This window comes from Trichosurus vulpecula, chromosome 9 (assembly GCF_011100635.1).
Source record: "Trichosurus vulpecula isolate mTriVul1 chromosome 9, mTriVul1.pri, whole genome shotgun sequence".
Lineage (NCBI taxonomy): Eukaryota > Metazoa > Chordata > Mammalia > Diprotodontia > Phalangeridae > Trichosurus > Trichosurus vulpecula.
Window position 1 is genome coordinate 123,779,646 of NC_050581.1, and position 18,831 is coordinate 123,798,476.

Sequence of the window (18,831 nt, forward strand, 5' to 3'; positions counted from 1 at the left end):
ACAATTAATGGCAGAGATTGGACTAGAGCTTAGGACAGTTGGCTCCCAGTGAGGAGCTCTGAGGAGTACCTACTCTGAGCTCTACCTACTCCTGCCGGAGCCCATCTCTGACCACTCAAGCCCACATTGAGAGCTCCCTTCTGCATTTCCTGGAGAGCTTAACCACAGAACCACATATTCCGGGCCTTCAGTTTGTTCCCATGCGTATCGTCTCCCCACTGAGGTTGGGAGAATCCCAATGTCAGAGTCTAGATCTGTTCCTACTCTGTCTTTTGCAGAATGTAATCTCTCTGAGGGTAGGTCCAAAGTCTGCCCCACCTGTTTTCCTCAAATTATTGTCTTCCTCTCCTAGAAAAGGGTTCCCAGAACAAGAGCCCCCAGGATACACACGCCCTTTAGGCATCCATAGGAAGTTGGTACCCAAGCTAAAATAGTCTTTCACACCCCCACCTCACCCTCAGTGGGATCCCCATCGGTGAGCAGGATGACCATGGAGACACTCCCTGTTGGCAGCTGCTTCTTCCTGTTGCTCTCATCCAGCATTGTCACAGCCACAAGGACGGCCTCATTGATGTTAGTTGCTAGGGAGAGAAATCTTCTCACACCTGCCTCAGCTTTGGCACCAACTGAGATAGGTGGAGGGTGAGAGGCCTGGGAGGAAAAGAGGGATGGGTTGTCCAGGGGCAGAGGAAGAGATCAAGTAAGGTTAGGGGGTAGAGCAGAAAGGGAAGGAGGCTGGAGACTGATGTCAGAAAGGGTGGAGGGTCAAGGGACCGAGTCAGCCAAGAGAAGCATAGCTTAATAATTTCTGCATCAATGAACAGAGAAGATGAGAATCACATCTAGATTCTATGCAGATTGGTCAGTCTAGCCTATATAGAGGCAGTAAGTTCCAAGTGTGTTGGTATTGTGAATGGAGAGCAAATTACTGAGAGTCTTTTTAGTAAGGTTAGGACATAGGGTCAGGAATGGGGACAAGGAAATACCAATGTTCTTCTCAATAGGGGCCCAATAGGTCCTGTTTTTGATCAGTTCTCTGCCTTCCCCTACCAGACTCTTCAGAAACCCTCATCTAAACCGCGATGCTAGGATCCTTGAGGCCAAACACAATGCCTACCCTTTGAAGCCCTGGCCCCTCACTCACCACCCAGGGCTTGGGTATTAGTCAGAAACATCTTGGCTGATTCCAGGTGTTCTTTAGAGGCCTGAAGCAACATTGGCTTCCACGGGATTACTCGTCCACTGAAGGCAACCAAGTTGAAATGATCCTCTGGTTTGAGATCATCCATGATCTTTAGTAGGGCCATTCTGGTCTGAAAGGGCAGGGGAAGAACTTGGTGGAGGAGAGGTTCAGGGAGCAAGGGAAGGAGCTAGGAGGAGTTCAGGAAGCCAAAATGTTGGGTGGAAGTTTAAGGGGCAGAGATGGGACGTGGAGAGACAATCAAAGGCAGAGAAGACAGATGCTGGGAAGCCTTAGGAGATAGGGAGAGGGTCCAGAGAAGGGAAAGGGAAGGGATTAAGCCCTTATATAGCAGCTAATATGTGCCAGGTGCTGTGCCAAGCTGTGTACTATTTTACAAATATTATCTCATTTGGTCTTTACAATAACCCTACAAGGTAGTAACTATTACTCCCATTCACAGTTGAGGAAACTGAGTCAAACAGGAGCTAAGTAGCTTGCCCAGGGTCACCCTACTAATAACTGAACTGAAAAGGACTTTCAGCTCTGCATAGTATGAGCTTTCATTACATAGAGGACAAGATTGAGAACTCCCAGGCTAGGTTTGAACCTAGGTCTTCCTGACTCCATGTCTAATGTTCTATCCATTGTGCCGGCAGCTGCCTCCACACTATCTCCATGGTAGAGATGGTAGAGACTCATGGGTAGGAAGACGGTGGAGATGGTGGAGAATTATGGGTAGAGAGGTAAGATTGAAGATGTTCAAAGGGAAAGGGAGGGAGGCAGAGGCAGATTCAGCAGGGAGGGAGAATGAAGGGAGGCTCAGGTGAAGAGTGAAGATGGGGGCAGAATTCTCAGGAAATAGGGATCTAGGGCAGGATGATGTTAGTCCCTTTCCACCTGGCACATTCCCTGATACATCATGGCAGAGTCAGAAGGATGCCCTGGAGGAGGAGCTGATAGGGTGAGAATATCAGAAAAATAGAAGGGTTGAGGCATAGTGTGTAATAAATTTGGGTCCTTTCCTGCCTAGAGCAGTCCCTGACTCTTGCCCCTTCCCATTCCCACATGCTTCCAGGACACCTCCTGACCTTCTTCATCTTCTTGCCAGCCATGGATCCACTCTTGTCGATTACGAAGACCATATTCTTGGGCAACGGGGGCAACTCTCTTGGGGCAAAGTGATGCACGAAGTATCCATTCTCGATCTGCAGCATGACGACAGCTGTGGGTCAGAGCTCTCCCTCCCCTAGTGCTGCACTCGAGGACCTAGAGGGCCACATGTGGCCTCAAGGCCACAGGGTCCCCATCCCTGAGTAGGACCTCAGTCTAGAGAGGTACATTCATTGCCCTTCTCTGAACTACCTCCCATTTAATCCAATAGACCAATTGAGAAGCATTTATTAAGTGCCTATAAGTAAGTAAGACAGACTCTGGACTGAGCTAGCAATCCCTTACTCTTCCACTGCCCACCAATTAATCTGAGCAAAAGCATCCAGTTCATACTTTCTTTCATTTATTTATTTTAAACCTTTGGATTTCTTTTTTTTTTTGAGGGGAGAAGGCAGGGAAATTGGGCTGAAGCAACTTGCCCAAGGTCACACAACTAGTAAGTGTGTCAAGTGTCTCAGGCCAGATTTGAACTCAGGTCCTCCTGACTCTAAGGCTGGTGCTCTACTCACTGTGCCACCTAGCTGCCCAAGTTCATACTTTCTTTCAACTGTAATTCACAGATTTGACAATTAATCACAGAATTCAAGAATGTAAGAATTGAAAGAGATGGGCAGCGCAGCGTAGTAAGAACTTTCATGACATAGGAGACAAGATTGAGGCCAAGATATGTAGACAGTAGAGTCTACACATGCAATGATGTCCTGTGTCTCTCAGACTACTTCCTTGAGGACAGGGCCCTGGGTGGCACAGCCTGCATCACCCTCACAAGGCTGCTAAGCACGAGCTAGGCACACAAGTGAGGGCCAACAACATTTGCTGATGGATTGATTTCCCAAAAGTCTGCCGTATTGCTAAAGTCAAAGCGTAGAAAAAAGCTTGACAGCTGCTTCATTCCCACAGTGTTCCCAGAGCCCATCCTTCTCATCGCCAGGCCCCTATAGCTTTCACCTGGATGTCCCCTGCAACGGCGGTTCGGTCCACGTCATAATGGACAATGAAGTTACCATCCAGAATTGTGTCCAGCTTCCCGGGCTCCTTCTGCTGCTGGGCCACAGAGGGCTTGAACATTATGTGAGCCTGGAGGAGAAGAAGCTGGTGCTGAGGAATTAGCTGAGAGGCCAGAGGTTGTTCTGGGCCCTGCCAGTGTCCCAAGACCTGGGGAAGCTGTAGTAACCTATACCCACAGGAAGCCGAGAGACTTCTGAAAGGGTGGTTCACCAGCTAGATAATGATTAGCCAGATTCCCAAGCTCTTCCCTTGACCCTGGTTTTGAGGTTGAGGAATTATGTGAATAGAAATGGAAATAGTAGCAAACGAGAAGGTCCAAGAGAGAGGCCATGGGGCACAGATGGCAGGGAGGACATTGGGAACATCTGCTCTGGGGAGCCATCGAACTGCAGGGTATATGGGGGGGGAGGTGGCAGTCAGAGAAACGTGATGACTCCTAGCCAAGGAGCGATGGTATAATTAGAGTATGATTTATTTATTAGGAAAAATCTTCATTGCTGCTCTAACATGAGCTAGGAAAAGAGATGCTAACAACCATTCCTCTTCCTCACAGGGAACCTGAATGTGTTAGACTCTCCCACAGTGACCCAGCAAAGCTGCCTGTGACTAACCTCACTCACCGGTTCCTCTTGGTGATTAGACTGAGACAAAGGTCGCGATAGAACCATGGGCAAAATCCCCTTCTGCCCTCCCTGGGTCTAAATCCCTCTTAAGCAAGAATTCCATAGTTTGTTCAATAGAACAGCCAGATTCCATGTACCTTCTGTGTGCACAGGGGCCTGAAAACCTTGTATTTACACTGACCTGCCCAATCCCTTCTCCTTATTTCCTCCTGTCCCTATAAGTACTTAGTCTAGGGCCCAAACTCTGTTCTTCCATGTCCCAGCATCTGACCTTGGTTTTGTTCTGTGTCGTGGTGAGAGCATCTGCCAGATCCTTGGTCATAAAGGCAATCTCGGTGTCCAGGGAGCTGATGCCCTGAGGCTCAAAGATGTGGACATCTACCTGTGGTGTGGAGGGGGATAAAGCATGGGAAGAGTCTGGAGGTCTAAAGGAAGGTGACACCTCTATGCTCAGGGAGGCCCCAGTCTGAGAAGGAAGAGGCCCTGGCCCCTGGGATCCCCTGGTCTAAGGGGGAATAGGGGGAAAAAGACAGACTTCTCTCTGCTGGGGTAGTAGAATAAATGCATCGAGGCAGGCTTTCCGGTGGAGGTGACTTAGGGTTCAGCCTTTTACCTGCAGGTGTTTGACCAGCTGTCGGGGCCGGACCTTCAGCATTAGCTCATATTTCCCCAGATGCCTCTTCAACAGCTCCTCATAGACCAGCTCAAAGGTGGCATTGGCAGTTGGGGCCACATTGACAGACACCTGGAACTGCTCCAGATTCCTCCCTGTGGCCCTGGGTGGGAGGTTGGCCCCTTAGTGCCACTGGGAATGGACAGGGTGGGCAGAGGGAGCTTAGGCAGAGCTTGGTCACGTGGAGGCTGATGGTAAAGTGTCCACAGCCTAAACAGGCAGGGCAGGAGGAGCTCTCAGGCAGGGGCTTGGCTGTGCGGGACTTTCTGATCCCCTGGCTGCCCCAGCCCAAGCCCTGCCACAGACATTACCTGATGATGCGAGCACTCTGCCCCCTGGCTACAGCTGAGCCATACTTCTCCTGGGCAGCTGCCTTCTCCTTGATCTCCCCTGGGTATGTCACACCATCGATGATCCTGAGGAGGGAGGAAGAGCACAGAGAAGCCTCAGGGAAGGAGCTCAGGCTGCTGAGGAAAGAGGGCTAGAGGGACTGAGGAGGGCAGGTTGGATATTGGTTTCTCATATTACTTAACATTTACACTAGTTGTTGTTCAGTCATGTCCAACTCTTCAACACCCCATTTGGGGTCACTGGAGTAGTTTGCCATTTCCTTCTCCAGCTCAAACTAAGGGAAACAGAGTTAAATGACCTGCCTAGGGTGACCCAGCTAGTATGTGTCTGAGGCTGGATTTGAACTCAGGTCCTCCTTACAGGCCCAGTGCTCTATCCACCATGCCACTTAGGTGCCTTTAACATCTACACAACCCAACTTAATTATTTTAGATTGTCCTTCCTTGTTCTGAATGGTTCCTGTACAAACTTCTATTCATTATTTAAAACCCTTCCACAGCTGGCTGCAGCCTAGCTTATTACATGGATCAAAGGCATCATCACTTAGAATATTTTTTAGGGAACAAGCAAACTTTCACAAATGACATTCAATAATGAACCCTTCCTGTGTTGGAAGCTACACTGGGGAGATGAGAGAATAGGAGCGGGGAAACCAAAGAGAAGGCCATTGCAAGAGGAAAGGTAAGAAATGATAAGGTTCTAACCTAGGGTGTTGGCCAAGGGAGTGGAAAGGAGGCAGATGCCAGAGATGTTGAGGCAATGTCAAAAAGACTTGGCAAGTGAGTGAATGTGGGAGATGGGAGAGAGCAAAGGCCCAAAGATGACTGATTTTGTGGACCAGTGGACTAGTGTGAACTAGTGGACTAGTCAAAAGAAACAGGGAAGTTAGGAGGCTGCCTCATTGTGGTGTGGAGGTGACTCCGGGATCTTAAAGGTAATACCAGTGGAATGTAAGCTCTGAGAGTTTCTATCATACTAGTAAAGCTTCATATATAGCCTGGGAATATACTGAGACTATTCCCTAAGGATCTTCTTAGTGGAGAGAGGCTCATCACCAGTAGGCTGTCCACTTGGTGATGAATTCTTTTGCCATAGCAAACTATAAGATAATAAACAAATACACAATGACTCTTGGTCCTGTGTGTCTCTTCTGCTTCCTCAGTGACAAAATGGCAGAGAAGGAAGTGAGTGGTTGGTTGTTGTCCTTTGCTCTCAAAGGGGCCCAAAATGATATCGCTATGTCAGAGTCAAGTTACAGTGTGTCCGACTGTGTCTGATCAGACCTATATGAACTTGGAATGCTCAGGCACAACTGGTCCATGTGAACATTTGGGGGGATTCTCTAAATTTGTGCATCTCATGTTTCTTTTGAGCTGCTTCGATTCTGGTTTGCTCATAGATCACAGCATCTTCTCTGATGAGGGCACACCATACTGGAGGCTAAGAACCATGTGGTTTTTACGCTATAAACTAGCATGTGTCTTGGTACTCTAAACACAAATTCCCTACCCAATAATTAATGAATTAATTTACTACTAGAGGAGCAGTAGCATAACAATATTGGCATTCTTGCTATAAAGTAAACCAGAGGGAAGTTGAAGCTAGATGGAAGGATTCTCATAGGTATTTCTTATAGATAAAGAAAGGGGTTGGTAGAATTAGTTTTACTGTATGCTTCTTGGCATACAATATAAAACTTCATTTCACAGGATAATCAATCAGTCAGTAAACATTTATTAAGCATCTGCTATATGTCAGGTACTGTGTTAAGTGCTGGAGATACAAAACAAGGCAAAAGACAGTCCCTGCCCTCAAGAAGCTTGCAATCTAATGGAAGAGACAACATGCAAACAAATTATATATATATATATATATATATATATATATATATGTATATATATATATATATATGTATGTATGTATATAAAGCAAGCTACATACAGGATAAATAGGAAATAAAATTAACAGAGGGAAAGTACTAAAATTAAGAGAGGTTGGGGGAAGCTTCCAGGAAAAGATGGGATTTTGTTTGGTGCTCAAAGGAAGATAGATCAGAAAGCAGAGCAGAGGAAGGAAAACATTCCAGGCATGAGGGACAGCCAGAGAAAAATTCTTGGAGCCAAGAGAAGGAGTGCCTTGTTCATGAAACAGCCAGGAGGCCAGTGTCGTTGCATGAAGGAATATATGTTGAGAAATAAGGTGTAAAGAGGTGGATCAAACTCTCCCAATTAAGTCAGTGTATACTTTGATAGTCAACTTTATTACAAAGGCAGAAATAGGTAAAGATGGGGAAAATTGTATTAGAAACCATGGATCAGAAATAGGAAATAAAAAAAAAAACCAGAGATACTTCTAGACTGCACAAAAGCTTCCTGACTACATCACGAATATTTTTTTTGAGAAAAGGATCAGTAGATACTAGACATGGTGAGTATTGAATAACAGCCCCAAAGATAAAATTGATGAAATTTTAATAGACAGGAAAAGACCCATTATTGATGTAGAAGTCATCCCTAAGTGACTAGCATATAGTGGCACTTTTTAAGGTTTGCAAAGGTGTTTTCCACATGTTACCTTATTTGATCCTCACAATAACTCTATTAGGTAGGTATTATTATTACATCCATTTTACAAATGAGAAAACTGAGGCTGAGAGGAGTTGGTGACTTGTCTAGGCTCACATAGCTAGTAAGCACCTGAGGAAGGATTCTAACACAGGTTTTCCTGGCTCTGGGTTCATCACTCTATCCGCTATGTCACCTGACTCCCTGTGTGTTGTCCAATTTGCTGACTCCAGAACAAAAGCTCTGTGGACAGACTTCAAGGGGATCTAGAACTTGGATGGGAAAAAAATGACATCTTTATTTTCAGACCTCTAACAGAAATTCAGCATTTTCTTCAACTGTTTAAAAACCTTTTTCTGAGAAAAGATCCATAGGCTTCTCCAGATTGCCAAAGGAGTTCATTCCATATAAAAGGTTAAGAACTCTTGCATTACAGCAAAGATGAGAATTAATATAGCGGTAGAAGAAAAAGAATGAGAAAAAGATATGGTTTGAAATTGAAATCTTGACTTATTTAAATAAGTTGTGGAAAATGAAAACTGGGAGATGGAGACAGGACCATTGACACTAATTATAATGATTTATTCAGAAGTTTAACCAATGTGAACTAATGGCTATAACAAGAAGACCAATTAGAGCCCCAAAAGCCTCTTAGTCAGCACTTAGCTGTTAAGTGCTGAAAGATGGTGGACATAGAGAGCACCGGTTTAGAATATATATTTGTAAAATCTTACAAAGAAAGATAATGGAACACGATTAACAGTATTACCTCATAAGGCTGAGAAAGGCAATGGATAGTGTTATGTTTAAAAAGTTCAGGAGACATAGTTTCTGGATAATTAGTCATTTTATTAATAATGCTAACATTTTATTAATAAAAGAGATCAGTGTTATTCTCGAATGCCAAAGCCCATCATGGTGGTGGACTCATGGCTTAATTGCCCTTGGAAAAGCGGTTGTTCAGAAGGTCACAATCAACTCTGATTGGCTAACAACTAATGAGAGAATGAATATTACAATGAGACGTACACTCACTGCAATGAGGGGCTGAGAGAGTGACATCATGTCATACTTGGACAAAGAGATTATAGCCATACGCAGACCATTTCCAGCCTTGGGCAAAGGATCTACCTCCATCCAAACTTGTTTGAGTGGAATACAATAGGTAGGAATTCACCTCACATAAGATGGCCTAAATGGGAAAATTTTTGGCAGAGGTCAGTAGTGTCCTTCAAAGGCTAAGCTTTGAACAAGGAAATAAGACAGGGAAAAAACCTGGATCTCCCCTATATTTGGTCATTAATGGTCATTTCTCTCAATAGTAAAAACCATTTTAAAGAAAGCTTGGTAAGAGACCTAAATAAGGGATCTTGAGGATGTTTTAAGTATGAAAATGGAAAGAGGAAAACAAACAGAAGAAAATAAGAAAAAATCTGCAAATTTTTTTTTATAGCAAGTTGTTTTTTTACCATCAAGGACAGGAGAGACATCAAAATGAGACTATAACATCACAGTCCTCAGTATATTCATAGAAGAGATAGAAAAGGCACCATAAGGACAAAGACGGGAAAAGTAGCCAAATTAGACCAATTGTCTATTCAGGAGGTCCATGCTGGAGGTGACACAATTGTGAGGGCAGTGAAGGTATTAATGATGTATCTGGAAAAGGGGAAGATATCAAAGACATGGGGAAAAAATCTCAGACTTTATTAATACTAAAATAAATGACTGAGAGAACATGAGTTACTACTGACATACGCCCAAGTTCCCATGTATATAAAATTTTTAGGAGAATTATCGTCATGAACATCAAGGGTATCCTTGGTCAGGTTATTAGTAGGAAACAGGAAGGTTTTCACAAGCAACTTTCCATAGTGGACCACACTTAACCATTACACAATTGACTAAATTATGTAGAAAATATGAGATTCTGCTATACTTATTATTGGCTTCTCTTAAAGTTTGATTCAGCACAGCAAAATGTTGCCTTAAACTGCTATCTTCCAATGGGCTATTTCCCATTGATATCATTCAAGAATCCATGAAAGGTAACTGATTGACTAAATGAATGAATGAATGGAAAACCATTTATTAAGTAATTATTATATGCAAAGCACTGGGAATACTATATATATCACCTGCATAGGAGACAGATATAAGACATATAATCTTATTCAATGACCCTGTTTTCATAAACATCAAGACGAACCATAATAATAGCTATCATCTATGCAGTGCCTTAAGGTTTGCAAAGCACTTTGCAAATCTTATCTCATATTATCTCTGCAAAAATCTCAGGAAATCAGGTGCTGTTATTCTTCCCACTTTACAGATGAAGAAACTGAGGCTAAGAGAGGTTAAGTGATTTGTCCAGGACCAAATGTCTCAGGCTGGATTTGAAATCGGGTCTTTCCGACTCCTGGCCCAGCACTCTATTCACTATGTCACCTAGCAGCCATAACAGAGGAAGATTCACGCTCACCAGAGGTATTTGGTACAGTTAATGGAGATAATTCAACACAGAGTTCAAGGTTAAAAAAAAGTATTCCATGTGGATGGTGAGGTTCTCCAGATCCTTCTATTTTTAGCTGACATTGTACTCATTGTACCAAATTCTAGAACACTGTAGCACTTCCTAGAAGAGATCCATAATGCCTCACAATCCACGCAGGAAAAAGCTGGTGGATAAATAATATCTATTACCCAATTTATGACATACAGTTGCAAGGACAACCTATAGGACTTGTTCATCAACTCATCTATCCACAGCCAATAATACAACTTAGCAATGAGTTGGGCCTCAAATTAAATAGGTGGAAGAGAATGGATTGGGTGGATTAACTTCAGGAAATTGCAATACTCAAAGACCCCAAATCTCTCCCATAAACAAAGGCCCAGCTTTGTAATATCAATATTCAATCACAGTTGTGTTACATGAACCCAAAAAGCTGCAAAAAATTGAAAAATTACCATCACAAAGAGAGAAATGTAGAGATGCATGAATTGTGGGGTGTGAGTAGGCTGTAATATATTTTAAAAACTGAGGAACTTTGAGGAAGAAGAGTAGGGAAGGATGTCATCAGGGAAATATTGATGGGTAAATATGGGATGGCTACATGGTGAGGGAAAAAGAAGATTCAACAGGCCAAATTCTCCATGGGCATCTTTGAAAAGTCAGGTGAAAGTGTATTGGATGAATCCTCTGTGGTGCACTTAGGGAAGGTCATGGAGAAGAGTCACATGGGATAGGTAGGCATGAATGGGTTGCTATCTGCATCATCCAAGCAAACATTCAAATCAATAAGATTGATCACCCTTTGAATATTTGAATATTGAACGTTCATTTTGGACACGTTGAGTCCCAGATGGTGGCTGATAGTTGGTAATGGGGAACTTGGATCTCAAGGAAGAGGTAGGAGTTGGATATGCAGATATGGGAGTCATCTATATCAAGATAAGAATTGAACCAATGGGAGCTGATGAGATCACCAAGAGAATAGGACAACGAAGGAAGAGAAGAAGGCCAGGACAGAATCCTGAATAACACCTATGCATAGGAGGATGGAAATGAATGAAAATCTAGCAAAGGAGATTGAGAAGGAGCAGAATAGAGGGGTGTTAGGAAAACTAGGGAAGTTCCATGTTATAATGCCGCAGGGGAGGGGAGAACAGTATTTAGCAGGAACGGGTAGCCAACAATTTCAAAAGCTATACAGAGGTCAAGAAGGATGCAGGTTGAGAAAAGTCCCATGGTCATTGTGATTAAGATCTTGTTAGGAGCCTTGGGACAGAAGAAGAGCAGACCCAAGGTCTGCCATCAGGGTATCCACAGGCTAGGGAGACAGAAGGAATAGGACCAGCCTGACCCTCTGAGACCTCACAGCCAGAGGAGATAAAATCAGAGGAGACTCTGGCCCTGACCTCAGAGAACTTGCTGACTGGGAGAGATCAGTCCATCCTCCATGGTCTTTCACTGGGGAGGCTGGGAAGAGGCCTAGTGATTTGATGGATTGTTTGGTTTCTAGATTGTTCAACTCAACTCGGTCTTCTGTGCAGATGTCAAAGGACATTGACAAGACCATTGGACTGGTGCCTGGAGTATGGCACCACCTGTTGGACAAATTTTATATTACATTCCTGAGCTAGTTAATGGTAAAGTGTGATCCCTGGCTTCTCTTCCTCTATACAGTTTTTCTTAGTAAGCTCATTAACTTCCATGGACTAAATTTTTATCTCGATGATTCTCAAATCTATTTATGCAGCCAAAACATCTCCCCTGACCTCCAGTCTCTAACCTACAACTGCCTACTGGATATCTCAAACTGGATGACTTATAGACATCTTAAAATGAACATATCCAAAATTGAACTCATGATCTTTCCCCCCAAACTGCTCACTATTGCTGTCAAAAGTAGGTACCACACTATTTCTCCAGTCATTGACGCTTGCAACCTCACTGTCATCCTCCAGTCCTCATTCTCTCTTACCCCAACTCCATATCTACCCAGTTGCCAAGTGCTATCAAATCTCCATTTGCCACATCTCTCATGTGCGGTCCCTTTTCTCCACTCACCCCTGATATGGGCCCTCATCACTTCATGCCTGAACTCTCGCAATACTTTCGGGTTAGTCTGCTAGCCCCAAGTCTCTCTCCCACTGTACTCCTTCCTCCATTCAGCTGTAAAATTCATCTTCCTAAAGTCCAGTTCTAACTATGTCACATACACACCTCCCTATTAACTCCATGATCATATATAAAATCCCCTATTTGATTTTTAAAACCCTTCTTAGACTTCTTCCATCTCACTTTCCCCCACATACTCTACAATCCAGTGTCATTGGCTTCTTTGTACAAGACTCATCATCTCCTGACTATTTTCCTGACTCACCCCATCTCCTGACTCCATGCACTTTCACTGGCTGTTTCCTATGCCTAGAGTTCTCTCCCTTTTCATCTCTGCCTTCTGGCTTCTCTGACTTTCCCCAAGTCTCATCTAAAATCCTGCCTTCTGCAAGAAGCCTTTGCTGGTTCCCCCTTAATGCTAATCCCTTCCACCTGAGACTACCTCCCATTGGCTCCATCTATCTCTTACATGTACAGAGCTTGCATGGGTGTTGTTTCTCCCATTAGACTGCACAGCCCTGAGAGTGAGGACTGTTTTTGCCTTTCTTTGTATTCTCAGCACTTAGCACAATTCCTTGAACATAGTAGGAGCTTAAATAAATGCTTGCTGACTAACTGGGTATCTTCAGAAGGGGGAAATGGCAAGGTACTTGAAGGGAAAGAAGAAGGGAGGTCCTGGAGGAAGAAGTAACCAAAATGGGCAGGCAATCATCAAACCCTAGAGGTTGATGGGACCTCAGAGGTCATAGTGAATCCAAATCATGGATTCCCTTTGTGACTTTCTCCCCTCTTGCCTTTAGAGACGTCATCTCTCAGTTATCCTCCCACCTCTTCAAGCACTCTTTCTGCCCATTTCACTGGCTTCCCAGGCTCTTCTTGAACAAATGAGGCATCTGCTCAGAGGGAGCAGAACAGATGGGCTCAGTGATTTCTAATATGGTTGTTGCCTGGGGGTATCCTCTGCATTTGTTGATCTCATTCACTATGGGCTTTAATCACCACCTCTGTGCAGATGATGCCCAAACCAGATCTCCAGCTCTAACCACTCTACTGAGCTCTAGATCCTCATCTTCATCTCCCTGAAAGCCATCTCTACCTGCATGTCCCATCTACACCTGAAACATGCAGGTAGAGATAATGTCCCCAAACCAATCTCGCTATTTTCCCTCTCACATTTGCTCCTCCTTCTCACCTCATCATTTTTCTCTGCATACCATTCACTCAGCTGCTTATGTTTGTAACTTTGGGGCTATCTTGAACTATTCTCTCTCCCTCACCTCTCAGCCAATGAGTTACTCTCATTTAGTTTACATTGGAATATCTGTCTCCCATTCCTTCCTCCTCACTCACCACCAATATCGTAGGATAAGCCCGATTATGTGTCAGGTTTCCCTACTAAGCTCCACGAGGGCAGAAGATGTGACTTGACCAGGGCAGAAGACAGAATATTATTTCCTTCATTGGACCCAATGCCTTTCCTAATACAGGGTGGGATTGTGCTGACATTGACTGCTATATTAATTTTATTGAACTTGCAGTCCATTAAGACTCCCAGATCCTTTTTAATGTTTAGCTCTTACCTTGTTCCAAGGCACATTTTTTCCTATTATACTTCAACTAGAATCTATTCCTGTCATATTTCAACTGCTAGTTTCAATTCATTCTCATTGTTCTAGCCAGTAGTGATCATGTTGAAGTTTGATTCTTCTGTTGTCCAATATATTAACTACCTCTCCCACCTTTCTATCATTGGCAAAGGCAGTAAACAGTCCCCTATATTTTCATCTGTGTCATGGATAGAAATTTTGTGCAGAATATGGAGATTAAATTTCTAACCAAGCAAATGGAGAGTTTCTTAGGTCATGTTTCTGGCAGAAAGACACCTCCACCAGGTAGCTAGAGAGTCAGCATTCCCTATTGTCATTCTATTTTGTCTCTGTACAGTTTCATGACCTGTAGGCAGCCTGACAAAATGAAAAGAACACCATACTTGTGTTTAGAAAGTGTGTGTTCAAAGTACTTTATTGCTGCATAACCTTGCAAATATTGCTTAATTTATCTGAGCCTCTGCTTCTTTAGCTGCAAAGTGGGAATATCAATATTTGCAATGAATATCCCTAACAGTTGTTCTTTGGACAAGACTCTGAAAACCTTAAATTACTATAGGAATCTATTAATATTAGAAAAGTATCATCTGTGCTCTCCATCTGGCCAGGCAGTTTGTAGTATACTCTCATAGGAATAGTTCTCTTCCTCTTTCCTTTTATTCTTATCTAAACTTTCTCCACCTACATATCTTACTTGAGTCCATTAATTTCCATGCAGATAGAGACTCTCAAATCAATTTTTAAAAAACTAAGTGTGATATTGCATTACAACATTCTAATTTATAAGTCTCATCCCACCAAGTCTACATGAGCTATATGAATTACTTATATCCTTGTACTAAAATATTGAGTTCATTATGTTCATCACCCATATTCTGCATATTGGCGCATATACATCAGGTCGTGAGTCCTGTTCCTGACACACTTTATAAGGGAGTTGGGGAGCAGAGGATGTTGAAGTATAAAGGGAATTGGAAATCCTGAGTATCAGTACCTACATGGAGAAATTGGTGATGAAGGCTGTCAGGGGCATCTCCACTTGGAAGGTGGCCTCTTGGGCTTGTTCAGCCTTATTGACCACATGGCTGGTGATGGTGGTGTGGGCAAATCGTGATGTGATCCTGGAGTCCATGGTGAGACTGTAGATGTCAATGCCATCCTAAGGTATGAATGATACCAGAAGAGGGAGACACAGTTGAAGGAATTTCTGGTAGTCTCTTCTTTGCTACCCCTCAGTTCTTCCCCTACTGCAGACAGTTCTCTGACCCTGACAAGCTAATTACAAATCAATCGGTCACTTTGGGCATCAGGTAGTAGATAGTGCAGTATAGCGCATCTCCATTGCTAGGGATGTGATTTAGAGTGGGGAGCAGAAGTGGGAAGGTTGAGCTGCCTTGGGAAATTTAGGTTCTATTCCTTCCTATGCTGACTTGTTTGGCAAATTGGGTCGAGTAATTTAATCTTTCGGGGCCTTTGTCTCTCACTTTTGAAGATGGGGAAAATGAAACCTATCCTAGTCTCTCATCAAGGGCTGGGGGAGTGAGCACAGAAACACCAAGTGAAACACCAAGACTTCCCCCCCCTCTACCCTAGGTGAGTGCCATTCTCGTAATAGGAAAGCCACGTCTTGATCGAGTGTCCATGGTTTATGCTAGAACTGCTCCGCTTCTTTAGGACAGCTCTCCCTCACCGACCCAAGGTCTATGGCAGTTTTATTCTGGCCTTCTGTAGAGACAACTCACCAAACTTCTGGATTATTTAGGACCCCACCACCACCACTAACACACACACACACACACACACACACACACACACACAGAGCTACCACCATCAGTTCCCCTATAACACTCACATGTCCCTGAAATACCCTCTCTAGGCCCTTCCAGAATATTCAACCCAAAGTCCCCTCCAGATAGACTCAGCTATATATATATATTCATACCCTCCTATTTCTATACATGTACACAGACATACAACACACTTCCAAATATTTGTGCCAGTGTAAGCTCACAAATATGCAGTCATACATGCTCATGAACACACACACACACACACACAGCTACCACCATCAGTTCCCCTATAACACTCACATGTCCCTGAAATACCCTCTCTAGGCCCTTCCAGAATATTCAACCCAAAGTCCCCTCCAGATAGACTATATATATATTCATACCCTCCTATTTCTATACATGTACATCCCCTCCAGATAGACTATATATATATTCATACCCTCCTATTTCTATACATGTACACAGATATACAACACACTTCCAAATATTTGTGCCAGTGTAAGCTCACAAATGTGCAGTCATACATGCTCATGAACACACACACACACACACACACACATACACACACACACAGAGGTACCTCCTGAGCAGCAATGGGGCTGAAGGAGGCCAGCAGAAGAAAGAGAGTGGTAAGTAGCAGAGTATGGTCTAGAGCCTCCATCTTGGTTATGTAGGGATAGGAGGGGCCAGAATTGAGAATCTCCTATGAATTAGTAACTCTCTCTTCCTCCCTTCCCTCACTTTGTTCCATCCCTGACCCTAGGGGGTGGGTTCCCGGAAGCTGGTCCCAAGGTGGTAGATATTTACTAACCAAATGCAATAGTACAGAATAAGTTGCCAGGCTCCACCTCTCAGAGGAACTTTAATCTATTGAGAAACACCTTCCCCTCCTCCCCCCAGATAGGAAGGCTTGGAACAGACCCTCTCTGCACTGACAATAGTCAGACCGTGCCATCCATTGACCTCCCCTTATAGAATAGGGAACATTTGTGGCCAGTGTGCATTTATGGGGGCAATTCTAATTTCTGATGTAGAGCCACAGATGTCTTTTGGTGATATTTTCATTCTCTTCCCTCTGGGGTCACTGTCTCCACCAGATGCTGCTTCGCTGTACATGAAGCTTATGCTAGAGTTTCCTGTGACTACCTGGTCTTGATCAGACACTATCAAGTACAGTCCCACTGGATACCTTCCTACAGAACTCTGCTTCTAGTTTCTGACTTTAGTTAAAGGCCTTGGCTTTAATGCTATGTCTTATTCATAGTAAGAGTGGACTCTATTGTGCTTTTTAAGTTCAAAGCCTTGAGTCTCTTTAAAAGTTTGTTTAAAAAATTAGCAGCCCCCCTCCCTCACCGGCTGATCAGCAGCAGCCCCCCTTAGAAACAGAGCAGAACAGAACAAAGCAACATCTTTGATTTTTCCCCTAAGAGGTGACCTGCATTCTTCCCATCAAAGGCTTGGCCATAGCCCCTCATTTTCAAGAGGAGATTCTTTGCCACAGGCATCAAGCTCTTTAGAATAAAGGGAAGAGATGTCCCTAGAGAAACAGCTAGTTCTCTCAAGCAGAACTTCCTGGCCCAGGAACTTGTGTCTCTGTCAGAAATCTTCCTCTAGCTTACAGAAAGCATTCTGTATGCCTCCTGATTTTAATCTTTGAAGGCTAGATTATACCTAGTCATCCCCTGTGTAGCAGCTGCTTTCCCCCCAAATTTCCAAGGGCTCGGAGTTGCCACAGTCCCAGGCATTTCCATGGTGTCAATCAGACTTGTCCACTTGCCTCCCCTCTTCTGGCTTTGTCCTGGAGCTTTCTCCAGGGGCCATCCTAGGTACCAGACTGGGCCACCCATCTGATTTCCAGTTTCAATCTTCACCCCAGGGCTTTTTCTAGCACTTCTTTGGGTATTCTTGAAACCACACTTTGGTTGCCAGTTTTCATTTAGGCTTCTGTCACAACCCTCTGCCAACCCACCTTATACTGCCATCTCCTGTCTCCCCACCAGAGTCCCATAACTCTACCTGTTCCTGCCTGCTCTGAGGTTAGCTTCCCAAGACACAACATTGCCACCTGCCCAAGAGGTTGGATTTTGAGGAAGTACTTTAACAATCTAATCCCTCGCCTTCTGCAGTAGACCTCACTTCACTTATACTCCACTTGAACTCACTTCTCAAGGGCTAGCACACTCCCAGTCCCTTATAGACTCCCAAATCCTAGTGACTCTATACCTACCATCTGTGTACAGACCCCGTTCCCCATTTCCCAGCTGCTTACTCACTTAATCCCATACCCTTCAACCTTTCTGTCCCACTCCAGACCTGCCTGTTCCTTCCACTATGTTCTCTGGAATATCTGCTCCACAATTGCCAAACTTCTTTTCCTCCTAAACCATTTCTTTTCTTGTTCCTTCAGTCTTCTGGCACTCACAAGAACTGACTTCCTTCTGAAGATATTGAATCCCTGCCCATCTTTTTCAGTACTCTTCCCCCCAACCCCCCTGACCCACTAGTCATGGTGGTCTTGTGACTTGGAAACTCTGTGCTCCTCATTGCCACTTCCAGACTCTCCCTCTACTGCAGTGACTCAGCAACACTCTTTTGGTGTTCATCCAATTCAAATTTATCGCCCAATCCAGAGCCTGGTAGTTGTTACCTACTGACCTACGGACATTCTCTCTTCTCTCTCAATGTGCGCCTAGCTCACAGCCTTTCTGTCCCAACTCCTTCCCTCAGACTAGGGGATTTCAATACGATCACAATGGTCTCTCAAAAACCCTTGTCCATCTACTCAATTCCCGTGAGCTATTCGTCCATTTCAGGTCTGCCACATACACAAGTGGTTATGCCCTTGATCTTGCCATCACCCACGACTGTTTTACTTCCATATTCGTGAACTCTAAAATTCCCTTATCTGATCATAATCTTTTATCATTCCTACTTTCCCTATGCCTTATGACCCCAACCCTCTTTTTCATCTTCACTTCATTCCTCCCATCCTTCTGTCCTTTCTCAAGCCATTATCTCTGAACTGACTGTACTCTCTACTCTTCTCTATCTTGACCCCTTAGTGACTCAGTTAAACTTTATGCTATACTCTTGAATCCTTTGCCCCACCATGGGAGGAACAACATCTAATCCTTCCTTCCATGCAAGTTAGGATAATTTTTCCTTAAAAGATATCGAGCTATTCTTCACGACTTGGTTGGCTCAGGAGTCTAAGGGCTCAGACTTTGTTGATGTCATT

General features: G+C 43.9%; 1 protein-coding gene across 1 annotated transcript in view; it reads right to left on the minus strand.

Moving 5' to 3' along the window:
- The window catches only part of LOC118831378 (inter-alpha-trypsin inhibitor heavy chain H4-like), a 42,969-nt gene extending 26,624 nt beyond the window's left edge, over nucleotides 1-16,345 (minus strand). Inside the window, exons 1-9 of the mRNA XM_036738699.1 lie at nucleotides 16,174-16,345; nucleotides 14,802-14,962; nucleotides 4,969-5,073; nucleotides 4,598-4,760; nucleotides 4,256-4,366; nucleotides 3,302-3,430; nucleotides 2,272-2,388; nucleotides 1,145-1,313; nucleotides 456-581 (exon numbers count right to left, since the gene is read on the minus strand). Of these exons, the coding sequence (XP_036594594.1) occupies nucleotides 456-581; nucleotides 1,145-1,313; nucleotides 2,272-2,388; nucleotides 3,302-3,430; nucleotides 4,256-4,366; nucleotides 4,598-4,760; nucleotides 4,969-5,073; nucleotides 14,802-14,962; nucleotides 16,174-16,254 (1,162 nt within the window). The 5' untranslated portion in view covers nucleotides 16,255-16,345. The remainder of the gene's footprint in view (nucleotides 1-455; nucleotides 582-1,144; nucleotides 1,314-2,271; nucleotides 2,389-3,301; nucleotides 3,431-4,255; nucleotides 4,367-4,597; nucleotides 4,761-4,968; nucleotides 5,074-14,801; nucleotides 14,963-16,173) is intronic.
- Between the last annotated feature and the right edge of the window lie 2,486 nt (nucleotides 16,346-18,831).